Source organism: Amblyraja radiata, chromosome 12 (genome assembly GCF_010909765.2).
Source record: "Amblyraja radiata isolate CabotCenter1 chromosome 12, sAmbRad1.1.pri, whole genome shotgun sequence".
NCBI lineage: Eukaryota > Metazoa > Chordata > Chondrichthyes > Rajiformes > Rajidae > Amblyraja > Amblyraja radiata.
In genome coordinates this window covers 51,814,848-51,832,792 of record NC_045967.1, presented here as the reverse complement: position 1 = coordinate 51,832,792, position 17,945 = coordinate 51,814,848, and the positions used below count along the sequence as shown (strand labels likewise).

The 17,945-nt window shown below is 45.2% G+C and overlaps 1 protein-coding gene across 2 annotated transcripts in view; it reads right to left on the bottom strand.

Annotated features, from left to right (window-relative positions):
- Window positions 1–17,945, bottom strand: part of LOC116979194 (vascular endothelial growth factor receptor kdr-like) — a 163,978-nt gene that overhangs the window by 114,204 nt on the left and 31,829 nt on the right. For both annotated transcript variants that reach the window (XM_033030756.1, XM_033030757.1), the window contains exons 2-3: window positions 16,460–16,553; window positions 615–826 (exon numbers count right to left, since the gene is read on the bottom strand). In XM_033030756.1, coding sequence (XP_032886647.1) covers window positions 615–826; window positions 16,460–16,553 — 306 coding nt within the window. The remainder of the gene's footprint in view (window positions 1–614; window positions 827–16,459; window positions 16,554–17,945) is intronic.

Sequence of the window (17,945 nt, the reverse complement as noted above, 5' to 3'; positions counted from 1 at the left end):
TGTCACACTTAGGAAACCTGAACGGAAACCTCTGGAGATTTGTGCCCCACCCTAGGTTTCCGTGCGGTTCCCGGAGGTTTTTGTCAGTCTCCCTACCTGCTTCCACTACCTGCAACCTCCGGCAACCACCTGCAACCTCCGGGAACCCTTGGGTGGGGCGCAAAGTTTCCAGAGGTTTCCGTTAAGGTTTCCTAAGTGGGACAGGGGCATAACACTACCCTACACACACCAGGGACAATGTACATTTATACCAAGCCAATTAACCTACAAATCTGTACGTCTTTAGAGTGTGGGAGGAAACTGAAAATTGAAGATCTCCGAGAAAATCCGAGCGGGTCACGGGGAGAACGTTCAAACTCCATAGACAGTATCCATAGTCAGGATCGAACCTGGGTCTCTGACATCTGCAACTACTGCAAGTAAGAATTTCATGGTTCCACCGCTGGTAAATATGACAATGAAAAACCAAGATAGACACAAAAAGCTGGAGTAACTCAGCGGGACAGGCACAAACACTTAGTTGTTGGGGTCACAAACCCATGTTGGTTTGGAATACATAAAACAGACAAGGCCCACAGATATAGACATGGGATGCATAAAACTGGTGTCCTTACCTCTCACAAATAAATAGATCTGGCTTTCATTGGTTGCAGGAGTGGCGTATTTACAGGTGTAGTATCCAGTATCGTTTCGATGAGCGTTCCTTAGAATCATGGTACTGCAAAAAGACTTCCTCTTGCCTCCGCACCTGAAGTTGGTTACTTGAAGTCTTCCTTTAGTAGCATCAGGATGGTTGGATCCAGCCCAGCCCACCGATGTCTGCCCTCTGTTGTTTAATAATAACATGCTCAATTAGTCACAGGCAATAAAAGCTATATCAATGTCTACATTATCTTTTGATTTAGTTTAGATTAGTTCAGTTTATTGTCACGTGTAACAAGGTACAGTGAAAAGTTTTTGTTGCGTGCTATGCGGTCAGCGGAAAGGCAATACATGATTACAATCGATCCATTTACATTATATAGATACATAATAAAGGACATTCTTGCCATAGAGGGAGTACAGAGAAGGTTCACCAGACTGATTCATGGGATGTCAGGACTTTCATATGAAGAAAGACTGGATAGACTCGGCTTGTACTCGCTAGAATTTAGAAGATTGAGGGGGGATCTTATAGAAACTTACAAAATTCTTAAGGGGTTGGACAGGCTAGATGCAGGAAGATTGTTCCCGATGTTGGGGAAGTCCAGAACAAGGGGCCACAGATTAAGGATGAAGGGGATATCTTTTAGGACCGAGATGAGAAAAACATTTTTTACACAGAGAGTGGTGAATCTCTGGAATTCTCTGCCACAGAAGGTAGTTGAGGCCAGTACATTGGCTATATTTAAGAGGGAGTTAGATGTGGCCCTTGTGGCTAAAGGGATCAGGGGGTATGGAGAGAAGGCAGGTACAGGATACTGAGTTGGATGATCAGCCATGATCATATTGAATGGCGGTGCAGGCTCGAAGGGCCGAATGGTCTATTCCTGCACCTATTTTCTATGTTTCTATGTTTTTAATAAGGGAATAGCGTTTAGTGCAAGATAAAGGCAGTAAAGTCCGATCAAGGTTAGTCCGAGTGTCGCCAATGAGGTAGACAGTCGTTCAGCACCGCGCTCTGGTTGTGGTAGGATGGTTCAGTTGCCTGATAACAGCTGGGAAGAAACTGACCCTGAATCTCTGGAGGTGTGCGTTTGCCTGATGGGAGAGGGGAAGAAGAGGGAGTGGCCAGTGTGCTACTCTCTCAGTTTATTTTTCATTTTAATTTCACAAATATTATAAATCTTATGCACTAGTTTAGTTTAGTTTAGTTTAGAGATGCAGCGCAGAAACAAGCCCTTCAGCCCACTGGGTCCGCGCCGACCAGCGATCCCCGCACATTAACATTATAACACTCACAATATGTACATTTGCACCAAGCCAATTAACCTACAAACCCGCACGTCTTTGGAGTGTGGGAGGAAGCCGAAGATCTCGGAGCTAACCCACGCAGGTCACGGGGAGAACGTGCAAACTCCGTACAGATAGCACCCGCAGTCGGGATCGAACCCGGGTCTCCGGCGCTGCGTTCGCTGTGGGGCAGCAACTCTACCGCTGCACCACCGTGACTGCCCTACATTAAATCTTTTTCACTGAAGTAGTTTAGTTGAAGCCGCCACCGCTCTCTGTGTTAAAACCTTGCCCTGCACATCTTCATTAAACCTTCCTCCTCTCACCTCATAGCTATTCCCTCAAATGCTGGACACTTCCACCCTGGGACTAAGTTCACGTTCAGAAGTTCAGAGTTGTCGGGGGCAGAATTAGGCCATTCAGCCCATCAAGTCCACTCTGCCATTCAATCATGGCTGAAAAAGGTTCTGACTGTCAACCCTATTGATGCCTCTCATAATGGTATACATTTCTATCAAGTCTCTCCTCAACCTACGCTTGCCAGAGAAAGATTAAAATATAGGCATTTCCCTCCATAAAAACACAGCTTGGTGTGTGGTGAGGGTGGCACAGAGTAGGGTGTGGTGAGGGTGGCACAGAGAATTTTATTTCTCCAACCCAACAATCCTTTCATTGCTCAAACCTCCAAGATGGGAGAATAACAACATCTGACCCAGGTGTTACGATGTGTAGGGAGGAACTGCTGATGCTGGTTTACACAGAAGACAGACACAAAGTGCTGGAGTAACTCAGCGGGTCAGGCGACATCTCTGGAGAAAAAGGACTGGTGACGATTCGGGTCGGGACAGCTCCTTCGGACTGAAAGCAGAGGAGGGGTAACTGGACAAAGGCCAGAACAACAACAGATGACCAAGGAAGAGTGGAGCCCACAATGGCCCATTGTTGGCTGGGGAAGAGGTGATAACGAAGGGACACAGGGATGGGAACAGTAGGATGACTAGCATTGGGGGGGGGGGGGGGGGGGGGGAGGGAATGCAGGGGTCAATTGAAATAATACAATGTGACCGTTCACACAAACTTTCCCATGCTGTGCGTTTTCCAATCGGATGCACAGCTACAGTTACATCAAAGACTTCCCAACTCGGGAAGTCAGTCTAAAAATAAATATCCAGCACAATGCGAAGAGACTACACACAATAGCTGGCTGTGTAATGGGCCTGGTACATTTTGCTTATAATAAGTAAATTAATTTCAAAAGAATGGCTGGAATGATTTGTTTCATAATAATCAGAACAAAGAAAGAACCAATTCTTTCTTCGAATTAATTTGTTTTTCTTATTCACCTCGCCAAATTAAAAGTGCATCGGACACATCTCCCTCTTCGTACATTCAAGCTAAATAATTATTGAATTACTGTACAAAGTATGTCAAGGACATCTTTTAATTGCGACTTAACTCCATGGAGGAGTCATCCAATTTGTTCCACAGCTTGATCACTGGTGAACTGTGGTGTTTGTTGTGGTATTGCGTGCAGTTCTGGTCGTCTCATTACAGGCAAGGCGCGGTGGCTTTGGAAATGAAGCAGGGAAGGTTTATCAGAATGATCCCTTGATTACAGGGTTCTAGCTACAGGGAGACAGTGGATTGATTTGGGTTGTTTTCTCTGGAACGTCAGAAGTGGAGGAGAGACTCGATAGAAGTATATCAAATTATGAGAGGCATCGATACGGCAGACAGTCAGAACCTTTTCCCCAGGGTGGAGAGTGCACATCATTAGAGGGCATAGCTATAAGGTGAGAGGGGAAAGTTTAATGGAGCTGTATATATATATGTGTGTGTGTATCCACTGTATATATACATATACACACACACACAGTGTATATATATATATAGATACACACACACACACACACACACACACACACACACACACACACACACACACACACACACACACACACATATGTATATATATATATAGTGTGTGTGTGTGTATACACTGTGTGTATATATATATATACACACACACACACCCACAAGTTCCATCTTCTTCCCTTCTTTGTTCTCCCGCAGTCGGGGCACTCGAACCTTCCATGGTCGGGGCGATCTTGGCTCCCGCAACAGGTGGTCGAGCCCTCCGTGATGGGGCGATAAAGCTCCCGCATCGGGAGCTTTATGTGTGTGTGCGTGTGTGCGTGTGTGTGTGTGTGTGTGTGTGTGTGTGTGTACGCATGTGTGTGTGTGTGTGTGGTGCATGTGTATGTGTGTGTGTGTGTGTGTGTGTGTGTGTGTGTGTGTGTGTGTGTGTGTGTGTGTGTGTGTGTGTGTGGGTGTGTATGTGTGTGTGTGTGTGTGTGTGTGTGTGTGTGTGTGTGTGTGTGTGTGTGTGTGAGTGTGTACGCATGTGTGTGTGTTTGTGCGTGTGTGCATGTGTATGTGTGTGTGTGTGTGTGTGTGTGTGTGTGTGTGTGTGTGTGTGTGTGTGCGCGCGCATGTGTGTGTGTGTGTGTGTGTGTGCATATATTGCGTACAGTTTTGGTCTCCAAATCTGAGGAAGGACATTATTGCCATAGAGGGAGTGCAGAGAAGGTTCACCAGACTGATTCCTGGGATGTCAGGACTGTCTTATGAAGAAAGACTGGATAGACTTGGTTTATACTCTCTAGAATTTAGGAGATTGAGAGGGGATCTTATAGAAACTTACAAAATTCTTAAGGGGTTGGACAGGCTAGATGCAGGAAGATTGCTCCCGATGTTGGGGAAGTCCAGGACAAGGGGTCACAGCTTAAGGATAAGGGGGAAATCCTTTAAAACCGAGATGAGAAGAACTTTTTTCACACAGAGAGTGGTGAATCTCTGGAACTCCCTGCCACAGAGGGTAGTTGAGGCCAGTTCATTGGCTATATTTAAGAGGGAGTTAGATGTGGCCCTTGTGGCTAAGGGGATCAGAGGGTATGGAGAGAAGGCAGGTACGGGATACAGAGTTGGATGATCAGCCATGATCATATTGAATGGCGGTGCAGGCTCGAAGGGCCGAATGGCCTACTCCTGCACCTAATTTCTATGTTTCTATGTTTCTATATACATACAAAATACAATATCTATATAACTAAAAGTCTCATCTTGACCACTTCCTGTCTGCGCTGTATATTCGGGGGGGGGGGGGCAGGACAATAAAACCCCGGATGCCTGGACGTGACTCAGTCACTTTGGAAGATCGTGAGGGTGAGTCCACAACTGTGATTCTAAGCAATGAATCAACTGAACTGTGAGTCTGCAATGTACTTGCAATAAATGATTTGTTAGCCCTTAATGACAATGCAATGAGTTGTTTGGAAATTTGGTGTCCTGCATTCTGCCTGAAATGCTGTGAAATTGAGTTTGGTGGCATACACTCTGACTGAAATTCTGCAAAATTGAGATCGTCGACCTGCACTCTGACTGAAATTCTGCAAAATTGAGTTCGGCGGCCCGCACTCTGTCTGAAATGCTGCGAAATTGAGTTCAATCATGGCTGATCTATTTTCCCCTCTCAACCCCATCCTCTTACCTTCTCCACATAGCTTTTGACGGCCTATTGCACTATTATTGTTTGCTTATTTTGTATGTGTGCGTACGTGTACGTGCGTGTGTATATATATATACAGTGTATATATATATATATATATATATTATATGTCAGGTCAAGGCGCAGCCTTGCAACCGGTACCATGTAGTCCAGTTCAACCTGTGGGACATGCTCATCCTTCATGGAAAGTCTGCCTTGGCGGACCAGGCAGAAGAGATCTTTATGAATCAACAGCTGGAAAGGCGATGCAGAAACGCACTGTGGAATGCGAAGGGCCAGTCAGAACACTAAAGGCGACATGGCCATCCACTGCAGCCAACAAGTCTCCTGCCGTGATGATATTTCATACCACTGGACTCTGACTTCTGCGGCCGAGAGGGTGGGGTTGTTCCAGTGCAACAGCTTCTCCACCTTAAACTCATTCATGCACAGGTTTTTGTGCCCAAGAGACTGCACAACTCGCCATCGTTGTCACCGACGGGCCACCACCATATGTATGTGTGTGTGTGTATATAAGATAGATACAAAAAGCTGAAGTAACTCAGCGGGTCAGGCAGCATCTCTGGAGAGAAGGAATAGGCGACGTTACGGGTCGAGACCCTTTGCCCAGACTAGATAGGAATCAGGGAAACAAAGAGATACAGACGATGATGTAGAAAGATAAAGAACAATGAATGAAAGATATGCAAAAAAGTAATAATGGTAGAGGAAACAGGACGAAGGAGCTGATCATGGACTTTAGGAGGGCACATCATCCGAGGACGTACACTCCATTGAGGATAAATGGGGATCCTGTGGATAGGGTGAACTGTTTTAAATATCTGGGAGTCCACATCTCCGAGGATATGACATGGGCATCACACGCCTCAGCACTCGTGAGTAAGGCAAGGCAGCGCCTCTGCCACCTCAGGCAATTGAGGAAATTCAGAGTGTCTCCGAGGATCCTCCAGTGCTTCTACGCAGCGGCGGTGGAAAGCATCTTGTCCGGGAACATTACCATCTGGTTTGGGAATTGCTCTGCCAAGGACAAGAAGGCTCTGCAGAGAATAGTGCGTTCGGCCGAACGCACTATGGGAACTTCACTTGCCCCCCTGCAGGAACTATACATCAGGAGGTGCAACTCCAGAGCCAACAATACCATGAGAGACCCCTTCCACCCCTGCAACGGACTGTTCCAGCTGCTACGGTCAGGCAAACGCCTCCGTTGCCATGCGGTGAGAACGGAGAGGTTGAGAAGGAGTTTCTTCCCAGAGGCCATTCGGACTGTAAATGCCTATCTCACCAGGGACTAACTCTACTGAACGTTTTTCCTTCCATTATTTATTATGTAAAAGAATATGTGTGTTATGATTGTGTTTATAGTTTGTTTGGTTGTTTGGTTGTTTGTCTTTTGCACAAAAGTCCGCGAGCATTGCCACTTTCATTTCACTGCACATCTCGTATGTGTATGTGACAAATAAACTTGACTTGACTTGACAAAGCCATTGTTACCTGTTTGTTGGATGAAAACAAGAAGCTGGTGTGACTTGGGTCGGGGAGGGATGGAGAGAGAGGGAATGCCGGGGTTACTTGAAGTTAGAGAAATCAATATTCATACCACTGGCCTCAAAGCCCAGTTTGTGCTTATATGTATATTTATCTGTGTATATAGCTGATATTCACTGTAAATAGCTCGATTGTAATCATGTTTTGTGTTTCTGCTAACTGGTCAGCACGCAACAAAAGGCTTTTCACTGTACCTCGGTACACATGACAAGAAACTAAACTAAACGCCTGTATAGTTGTGAGTGGTCCCCCAAAGAGTCGCACCTTTTTCTGGTCACCACTGGATTTTCAACTTGTTGAAATTTTTCGGCGGCCTGCTGCAACTATGATGGGTGCCGGCAAGTCACCGAAAAAATCACGACAGACACTTAAGAATTCCATTGTTCTATCTAGTACCATATGACAATAAAACACTCTTGACTCTCTTGGTCATGTTGGTGTTAAACAGTTGCTATGAAATAACGCACTTTGCTCTTTAAAAGTAATTTACCTGATCAAGCACTTTGAGTCGTTTAAATGTGCTAAATCATTGGCATTTGCACTGATTTATCTGTAAATGGTTCGAAGCCACAGTGAGGAAAAATAAACTGTGAGGTATAATTTAACACAAGTTGCTGGTTGAGGTGGAATATAATGTTTGATGCTTGGAACCCAACCACCAATTAACCTCACCACGGAACGTCGGGACTGTTCTGTACCAGTGTGGTAACTTTCTAGAAAATATTTATGTTCTCATTCGAAACCTTCCTCAGGAAAGTAACTATTTAAATGTTGTTCTGGCAGCAAACTGTTTAGAAATGTGCGCGGTTCCACGTATAAATAGCTGCATTGTTTAGAGTCACAGAGTCGTACAGCATGGAAACAGGCCCTTTGGCCCAGCTTACCCATGCTGACCAATGACCGATGACCAAGCTGGGGAGCCTTTTTTTAAAAGGGCGGCACTGTGGCGCAGCGGTAGAGTTGCTGCCTTACAGCGCCGGAGACCCGGGTACTACCAGTCAAATTGGACAGATGAATACAGTAGAAAAGGGCAATCTCTTTCACGTGTGTGTACCTTAATTTCCCTTTCTCATTCTGTATCCTTCAATTCATGGAGTCATAGAGTGACACAGTGTGGAAACAGACCCTTCTGCCCAACTTGCCCACACCGACCAGCAATATCCCATTGTTCTCCGCAAAGTGCCACTTCTCACCCATTCATTTTATTTTTATTTTAGCAAAATGCTCTTGTTCTTGAATATCCAGAGGCAGGTGACTGAGTCTGAGGAAGGGTCTCCACCCGAAACAGCACCAATTCCTTTTCTCCAGAGATGCTGCTTGTCCCGCTGAGTTACTCCTGCATTTTGTGTCTATCTTTGTTTTTTTGTTACTTGTTTAGGTGTGAATATTCTTCCTGTCCCGTTCTCTATCACTTCTTGGGTAGACAAAAGTGCTGGAGAAACTCAGCGGGTGCAGCAGCATCTATGAAGCGAAGGATATAGGCAACGTTTCGGGCCGAAACCCTTCTTCAGACTGAAACGTTGCCTATTCCCTTCGCTCCATAGATGCTGCTGCACCCGCTGAGTTTCTCCAGCACTTTTGTCTACCTTCGATTTTCCAGCATCTGCAGTTCCTTCTTAATCACTTCTACTTTGGCAAACCATCAAATCCTTCATATGTTTTTAAAAACACTCATGATCTTCTCTGTTCTAATGGAAATAATCAATTTTTTCAAACCCTTTAGTCAGACTTTGGAGGTACAGCGCAGATACAGATACAGGCCTTTCGGCCTACTAAGTAGGCTCTCTCTTCACATTGTGTTTTTGATTTTTTGTTTTTGGACTGAATTCTGTTTTTAATTTGTGTTTCTGTGATGTCTTTATTATTTATTTTATTCTGATTATATGTTTATTATTCCTGTTAATCTCTGTAAGGTGTCCTTGAGATGTCTGAAAGGCGCCCAAAAATAAAATTTATTATTATTATTATTAAGTCCACTCAGGCCAGCGATCCTCACAGACTAACGTTATCCTACACAAACTAGGGACAATTTACAACTTTTACCAAATTGAATGAATCTGTACGTCTTTGGAGTGTGGGAGGGAACCGGAGCACCCGGCGAAAACCCACGCGGTCCCAGGAAGAATGTATAAACTCTGTACAGACAACACCCGTAGTCAGAATCAAAACCGGGTCTCTGGCGCTGTGAGGCCGCAACTCTACCACTGCTGCTCTCTTAACTAAAAAACACCTATCCCTTCCATCATCGGAGTGAATTCTGCTTCACCTTTACCACAGCCTTGAAAAACCACTCGGGGAACTGAACACAACTGATGGTAGAGCAGCTGCCTCACAGCGCCAGAGAACCGTGTTCGATCGTAACCTCAGGTACTGTCTGTGTGGAGGTTGCACGTTCACTCTGTGATCGCGTGGGTTTCCTTCAAGTGCTCACGTTTCCTCCCACATCCCAAAGACGTGCGTGTTTGTAGGTTCATTGGCCTCTGTAAATTGTCCCCTAGTGTGTAGGGAGTGGATGCAGAAAGTTCAATGCTCGGCATTGACTCGGTGGGCTGAATGGCCTGCTTCCATTCTTTCCATTCCAAACTAAGAAAATAATTACATAGTAACATAGACAATAGGTGCTGGAGGAGGTCATTCGGCCCTTCGAGCCTGCAACGCCATTCATTGTGATCACGGCTGACCATCCACAATCAGTAACCCGTGCCTGCCTTCTCTCCATAGCCCTTGATTCCGATAGTCCCTGGAGCTCTATCTAACTCTCTTTTAAATTCATCCAGTGAATTGGCCTCCACTGCCCTCTGTGGCACAGAATTCCACTTAATTGACTTAATACCTCTCCACTGGTTTGAATGAGAGGTCACTATCTACTTGTTTTTTGTGCATGTTTATGAAACCTCGGGGCCTGGTTGGCATTTGCTACTTTATTAGCCTCACCTCAACTTCATAAAAGGACATGGGTCAGATTTATTGGGCTAAAGTGCCTCCACGTTTCTCTGCTCCGGTAGAAGTCATGAATCTAATAAAGTAATGGAATGACTTCCCTTTGGGATAACACACATTACTTCTGGTATGCTTTGGTGTTGTTTATGGGGCTTCAGGGCATCGCATGCTAACTCCTGCCCAAAACGTACTTTCTGCAATGATTTATAGAGCAGAATCTGGAGGGTGGGGGTGAGGGGGATTTACCAAAAATGCCTTGCTTGACTAGTCCAACTGATGGACAATAGGAAGGCAGAATATTTTCTCCTAAACGCAGAAGGAAATGCCCAAAATTAAAAAAAAAGAAACAGGCTTTTCGGCCCGGTGTCGCAGCGGTAGAATTGCTGCCTCACGGCGCCAGAGACCCGGGTTCCATCCTGACTCCGGGTGCTGCCTGTACGGAGTTTGTACGTTCTCTCCGTGACCTGCGTGGGTTTCCTCTGGGAAGCTCTGGTTGCCTCCCACATACCAAAGACTAAACGGTTTCTAGGTTAATTGGCCTGGTGTAAATGTAAAATCGTCCCCAGTGTGTGTGTGTAGGATAGCGTTAGCGTGCGGCGATCGCTGATCGGTGGGCCGAAGGGCCTGTTCCCGCGTTGTAACTCTAAACTCTAAACCAAACTCTAAACGTTCTTGATGCTGCCTGATTCCATTTCATCACTGGTCTGGCCTGTGGCATCTCCTATAAGATGAACTCAATGGGAATTTCGAGTGGGACCACTTCCCAATCTGACATTCCTGAGCGCGCATGTACGGTAAAGAATATAGCATGTTGTGGGAAATATTCCAGAGAACAACACATTCTCTAAGTTTGGATGATGTCCATTAGTCATCAGATCTCATTTTTGCACCACTTTGTCTCCCTCTAACTATTGACTTGTTGACCTCAAGGCAGTATAATAAATGTTGCATACTTCCCACTCGAGGTTTATTACCATCAACTGAAATATTTGCTCCCAAGAAAACGATTTTGCACGCACAGCAAATATTTCTTATCAAAATATATTCAGGCCATGCAGATGTGTAATTAACGTACACAAAACACAATGCAGACTGCACATGTAACAGAACTATATCTTGCTTTCATTTGAGAAACAGTACAGAATAGTCACGGCTAAATAATATATAGCCACATAAATGAAATGGAAAAACCCAGAGGTTCTGATTACCAGTCAGTGGTTCACAGATAAATGTTTCCACTGTCAGTTTGGAAGAGATACTGCAGTTTTAAATCATATGTAGGAAGTTAATCATTTTGTGTTCAGCATTTCTTAGCTCTCCCATCCGGAAAAATGTTATGTTAAGATCTTCCCAACTTGTCCGGCTCCTCGATACTGTTTATATAACCTTATTTCTTGGAGTCATAGAGTCTTACAGCGTTGAAACAGGCCATTCAGACCAACTTGTCCCATCTACACTAGTCCCACCTGCCTGAGTTTGGCCCATATCCCTCTAAATCTGTCCTATCCATGTACCCATCTATCTGTTTCTTAAACGTTGCAATAGTACCTGCCTCAAATACCTCCTCCAGCAGCTCGTTCCATACACCTACCACCCTCTGCGCAAAAAGGTTACCACCCAGGTTCCTATTAATTCTATCCCCCCCTCACCTTAAACCTATGTCCTCTGGTTCTTGATTGCCCTACTCTGGGCAAGAAACTCTGTGTGTCTACCCGATCTATTCCTCTCGTAATTTTATACACCCCTATAAGATCACGTCTCATCCTCTGGCGCTCCAAGGAGTAGAATCCTAGCCTGCTCAACCTCTCCCTGTAGCTCAGGCCCTCGAGTCCTGGCAACATGCTTGTAAATCTTCTCTGCACTCTTTCCAGCTTGACAACATCACATTCTTCTCTCGGCAACATTGTTCCCTTGGACTATCTTTGAAAGTTATTGTTCAAATTGTATTTTGGGTCTATACGTCATGGACCAGAATCACAGATAATTGGCTTGAACTTGTATTAAAAACTGCTGCGTACTGCTTTTCCCCCTTTCCATTTTGTAAATAAGACATTACTTATCTGAGCAACATCTTATAGAATGTGCAGCCCAGTACTCAGTATAAAGCACAAACTCTCCCTTCATGCGGGGTTGAAATATTGAGGCAACCAAAGAAATCATTCATTTAAGATGATAGACAGGCACAAAATGCTGGAGTAACTCAACGGGACAGGCAGCCTCACTGATGGAAAGTAATGGGTGACGTTTCGGGTGGAGACCCTTCTTCAGACTCTGGAGTCTCAACTCTGGAGTCTTTACTCTGGAGTTTAAACCAGCATCTGCAGTTCCTTTCTACACAATCATTAATCTAGTTATATTGTCATGTGTACCGAGGTACAGAGAAAAGTTTTTGTTGCGTGTTGTCCAGTCAGCAGAAAGACAATACATGATTATACATGTATCTATACACCATAAATGATTTTCTCATCATATACATCAAATACATTTACAGTGTATCGATACATGATAAGGGAATAACGTTTAGTGCAAGGTAAAGCCAGTAAAGTCCGAGGTTCACCAATGAGGTAGATAGTAGTGGTCGATTAGGAAAAGGGGAGATGCAATGAGACCTGGGTGTCATGGTACATCAGTCATTGAAAGTAGGCACGCAGGTGCAGCAGGCAGTGAAGAAAGCGAATGGTATGTTAGCATTCATAGCAAAAGGATTTGAGTATAAGAGCAGGGAGGTTCTACTGCAGTTGTACAGGGTCTTGGTGAGACCACACCTGGAGTATTGCGTACAGTTTTGGTCTCCTAATCTGAGGAAAGACATTCTTGCCATAGAGGAAGTACAGAGAAGGTTCACCAGACTGATTCCTGGGATGGCAGGACTTTCATATGAAGAAAGACTGGATAGACTCGGCTTGTACTCGCTAGAATTTAGAAGATTGAGGGGAGATCTTATAGAAACTTACAAAATTCTTAAGGGCTTGGACAGGCTAGATGCAGGAAGATTGTTCCCGATGTTGGGGAAGTCCAGAACAAGGGGTCACAGTTTAAGGATAAGGGGGAAATCTTTTAGGACTGAGATGAGGAAAACATTTTTCACACAGAGAGTGGTGAATCTCTGGAATTCTCTCCCGCAGAAGGTAGTTGAGGCCAGTTCATTGGCTATATTTAAGAGGGAGTTAGATGTGGCCCTTGTGGCTAAAGGGATCAGGGGGTATGGAGAGAAGGCAGGTACAGGATACTGAGTTGGATGATCAGCCATGATCATATTGAATGGCGGTGCAGGCTCGAAGGGCCGAATGGCCTACTCCTGCACCTATTTTCTATGTTTCTATGTTTCTATTCCCTACACACAACGGGGTACTGATTGTGGATGATCAGCCATGATCACATAGAATGGCGGTGCTGGCTCGAAGGGCCGAATGGCCTGCTCCTGTACCTATTGTCTATTGTCTATTGACCCACTGAGTCTTCTTTTGTAAACTACCATCTGCAATTCATAAGGACATAAGGCCATGTGATCGGAGAAGAATTAGGCCATTCGGCACATCATGTCTGCTCCGCCATTCAATCATGGCTGATCTATCTCTCCCTCCTAACATTCTCTTGCCTTCTCCCCATAACTCCTGACACCTGTACTAATCAAGAATCTATCTATCTCTGCCTTTGAAATATCCATTGACTTGGCCTCCACAGCCTTCTGTGGCAAAGAATTCCACAGATTCACCACCCTCTGAGAAAATAAATTCCTTCCCATTTCCTTCCTAAAGGAGCAACCTTTAATTCTGAGGCTGTGACCTCTAGTCCTAGACTCTCCCACTAGCGGAAACATCCTCCCACATCTACTGTCCAAGCCTTTCACTACTTTGCTAGCTGTACTGTGGCTGAGAGGAGGGCGTTGCAGGGAATTATAAAAAACTGCGCAGAACATTACAAACGCCCAACTGCCCTCCTTGGATAACATATATAGGGCCCGATGCTTGCGCCGGGCCACAAATATCAAGCAGGACACATCCCACCCTGCCAACCACCTTTTTACTCTGCTACCCTCTGGGAGGCGATTCAGGACTGAAGGCTCGCACCGGTAGACTAAAGAATAGTTTCTACCCATGTGCGATAAAAGAGCTAAATTCCAACAGAGAATGCTGGGAAAGCAAAATGTAATTCTAAGAAATGCCGCCAAATTCTTTTAAATTCTTTTAAATTCTTTTAAAATACCTATTTATTTTTTACTAATAAGTGTACATATGTGTCAATGGTTGTCGTGTTTGTATTTTTTTAACCGGAGGAGATGTAATGGAATTTCGTTGCACAGTATTGTGCAATGACAATAAACGTATTCATTCATTCATACTTGGTAAGTTCCGGGTTCTCCTGGTGTGTCAATTATTTGCTCAGCTGTTTGTAGTGTTCTCAATCATTTTAAAAAAAATGTTAGTTTAAAAACTTTGTATTAATCACTTTTTTATCTTTGGTGACATTCCAACATCTAAATTAGGATCAAAACGATGAATAGAAATTCTTTGTCTCTCACTAATTCTATCGACCAGATTAGCTGCTCTTCCATTTAATTTGGAGGACATCATTGTTTACTCTGCTGGGATAGTTCAGATTAGATTGCCTTTGATATCTTCTGATTAAACTTGCATGAGAAAACAACACACAAAGCTCCCAATGAAACAAAATAAAGAATCACTTCATGACTGCTGCTCATTCAAAACGATTATGAAGTTGTTTACTGATGAAAACAGAATGCCAATCAGAAAATGCAGGCGTTCTGTGAGCAAAATAACTGTCCATAATGTCATTTGTTGTGCTGTGTTCAGTTTAGTGATACAGCGCGGAAACAGGCCCTTCGGCCCACTGGGCCCGTGCCGACCAGTGACCCCCACACACTAGCACTGTCCCACACACACACCAGGGACAATTTTTTACAATTTTACCAAGTCAATTAACCTACAAACTCATACGTCTTTGGAATGTGGGAGGAAACCAGAGCTCCCGGAGAAAACCCACGGGGTCACATACAAACTCCGTACAGACATCACCCGTAGTCAGGATGGAACTCGGGTCTCTGGTGCTGTAATGCCCCTGTCCCACTTAGGAAACCTGAACGGATAGCTCTGGAGACTTTGTGCCCCACCCAAGGTTACCGTGCGGTTCCCGGAGGTTTTTGTCAGTCTCCCTACCTGCTTCCACTACCTGCAACCTCTGGCAACCACCTGCAACCTCCGGGAACCGCACGGAAACCTTGGGTGGGGCGCAAAGTCTCCAGAGGTTTCCGTTCAGGTTTCCTAAGTGGGACAGGGGCATAAAAGGCAGCAACTCTACCGCTGCACCACCATCCAACCTGTCTGCGCTAGATTTTTGGATGACTGTTATGGTCTGACATTCTTCTGTGAACCAACAAGTGCTTATCTTGCACTAGGCGTTATTCTAGTGCTTATCTTGCACTAAGCGTTATTCCCTTTATCATGTACCTGTACACTGTGGACCGCGTCATTTGTAGACATTCCGTTCACTGGATAGCACGCGACAAAAAGCTTTTCACTGTACCTCGGTACACGTGACAATAAATTAAACTAAACTAAACTAAACTAAACAGAACCAAAGGTGATCTGAAGGTGCACCTTTGGTTATATCCGTGTACAGACGGGATGTCGAAGGCTGACGCCAAGAAGTGGAAGCCAAGATACCGAACGGACACGATGCCGAAACGATACGAAGCCGAACGGCCACTACGCCGAAAGGACAAGATGCAGAATGGACATGATGTCGCAAAGCCGCCAAGCGGACATGACGTCTCCGGGGACGGGGTTGGTCCGACACCTTGTCAGCGATTTATCCAGATCCCCGCGTCCATCACATCACTTGTCGGGGGGGGGGGGGGGGGGGGGGGGGGGTGGGGGGGGTGGGGGGGTGGGGGGAGACAGGAGTGGGTGGAGGGGGGGGGGGGGAGCTTGAGGTTGCGTTTGTAAAATAGTGGCAGTGCTGCGTTTTCCACAGAGGCTTTTCGACGTCATGTTCGTTCCCTGTCAGATTTTAAGCTGAAAAACAACCTGACTCCGAACAGACATGATGTCGAAAAGCCTTTGTGGCAATCGCAGCAGCTTGAAGTCACTGCCACCATTTTACAAACGCAAGCTCAAGCTCCCCTCCCCCCCTCCCATCTCCCCCCGGCCAGTGGTGTGATGGAGGCGGATAGTCTGGACCACTCGCTGACCTTTGTCGATGACTGACAAGGTGTCAGACCAATCCCGTCCCTGGTGATGTCATGTCCGTTCGGTGGCTTTTCGACGTCATGTCCATTCTGCGTCTTGTCCGTTCTGCGTCTTGTCCATTCGGCATTGTGTCCATTCGGTATCTTGGATTTTCGACGTTACGCTTCTTGGGTTTGGCTTCTCGTCCTTCGACGTCCCGTCCGGGCGCCGGTTACTCACCTTCTTGTCTACACACCTTTGGTTAAATAGGTATACAAAACCTTACCTGCATGTGATGTTGATTGTGCCATTGACTTCAATAACCAGCTGCTTGTCAGATACAGTCAGGTGTGGTGCATTCAGTCTGTTTCGAGGGAGACCTGACATAGAAAAAACACATCCTTTATTCAGTACGTAGCATTCACGTGCAGCCTTTCTGTAGCAAATCAAGAGGTTACTGCAAAGCCACCAACTATGACCGTGTTAACTGGTGAATTTCATTTATTTTATTGGCATGCTAAGTGTGTTATTTTCATTAATCAGCCACATATTTATAGAAAAATACAAATATTAACTGCACTTCTAATAGACCAAAACCTCAAAACCCACATAAACAATGCAGTGACAAAGTGACATCATGTGGATTGATATTTATTGATAATCATTAACAATTACAAGATTGTTTGAAGAGTACTCGCTGTTATAATTAGTAGATTTAGCTCCAGTGTTGAATCTAATCAACAATAAATGTGCACAATCCTGAAAGTTGGTTAAGAATAATGGGGAGGCCAACACTGGTCATTTGTTTGAGGTAGATGGCCAGATAGTGAGAAGCAAACAGGTTTCTGGGGCACTGCCATCAACATATCACCCATCTCCTAAATGTGTGGCCAATTCTCATGTATCATTAACATGTAATAATTATTTCCAGCTACAAGAGGACCAATACCTTAATTTGACTTTATTACCACAACAATCTCCGTGGATTGTCACCTTGTCGTGGTGGAGAAGCTTGTGTGGACCTGAGGTCCTGAGAGCGATGCCGCCTGTAGCTATGCTCCTGGTAGGGCCACCCATGGCGGTAAGGTCGAGGGGGAGGTCTCTGACAAAGAGCAATCCAACCAAGACCTCAACGGTGGAACAGGCGGAGGACGATGGCTGACCTTAGTGGAGCGTCACAACGGCTGGGAAGGCGGATGAAGGCTGCAGCAGGAAAGGGTCTCCGGTCGTCTTGGACTCCATGCCACTGGATCCTGACCCAGATCTGTCAAGGACCGTGGGGTGGCTGTCTGTGCACCAGTCTCCCCACGTTAAACAAAGTCACGCACTGGCGTCCTCCATGAGAGGACAGTCATACTCATTTCAAGTGACCGCCGTTGATGATGATGATGATTATACAAGGAGGTTTATAAACAAGAGAATTACACAAAGTTAGACACAAAAAGCTGGAGTAACTCAGTGGGTCAGGCAGCATCTGTGGAGAAAAGGAATAGGTGATGATTCGGGTCGAGATCCTTCTTCAGAGACATCTCGACCTGAAATGTCACCTATTCCTTTTCTCCAGGGATGCTGTCTGACCCGCTGAGTTACTCCAGGATTTTGTGTCTATCTTTGGTTTAAACCAGCACCTGCAGTTCCTTCCTACATAGTATAATACAAAGTGCTGGAGTAACTCAGCAGGTCAGGCTGCATCTCTAGTGGACATGGGTAAATGATGTTTCGGGTCAGAACCCCTTTTTTAGACTGATTGTGAACAGCTCCATTTAGGACCG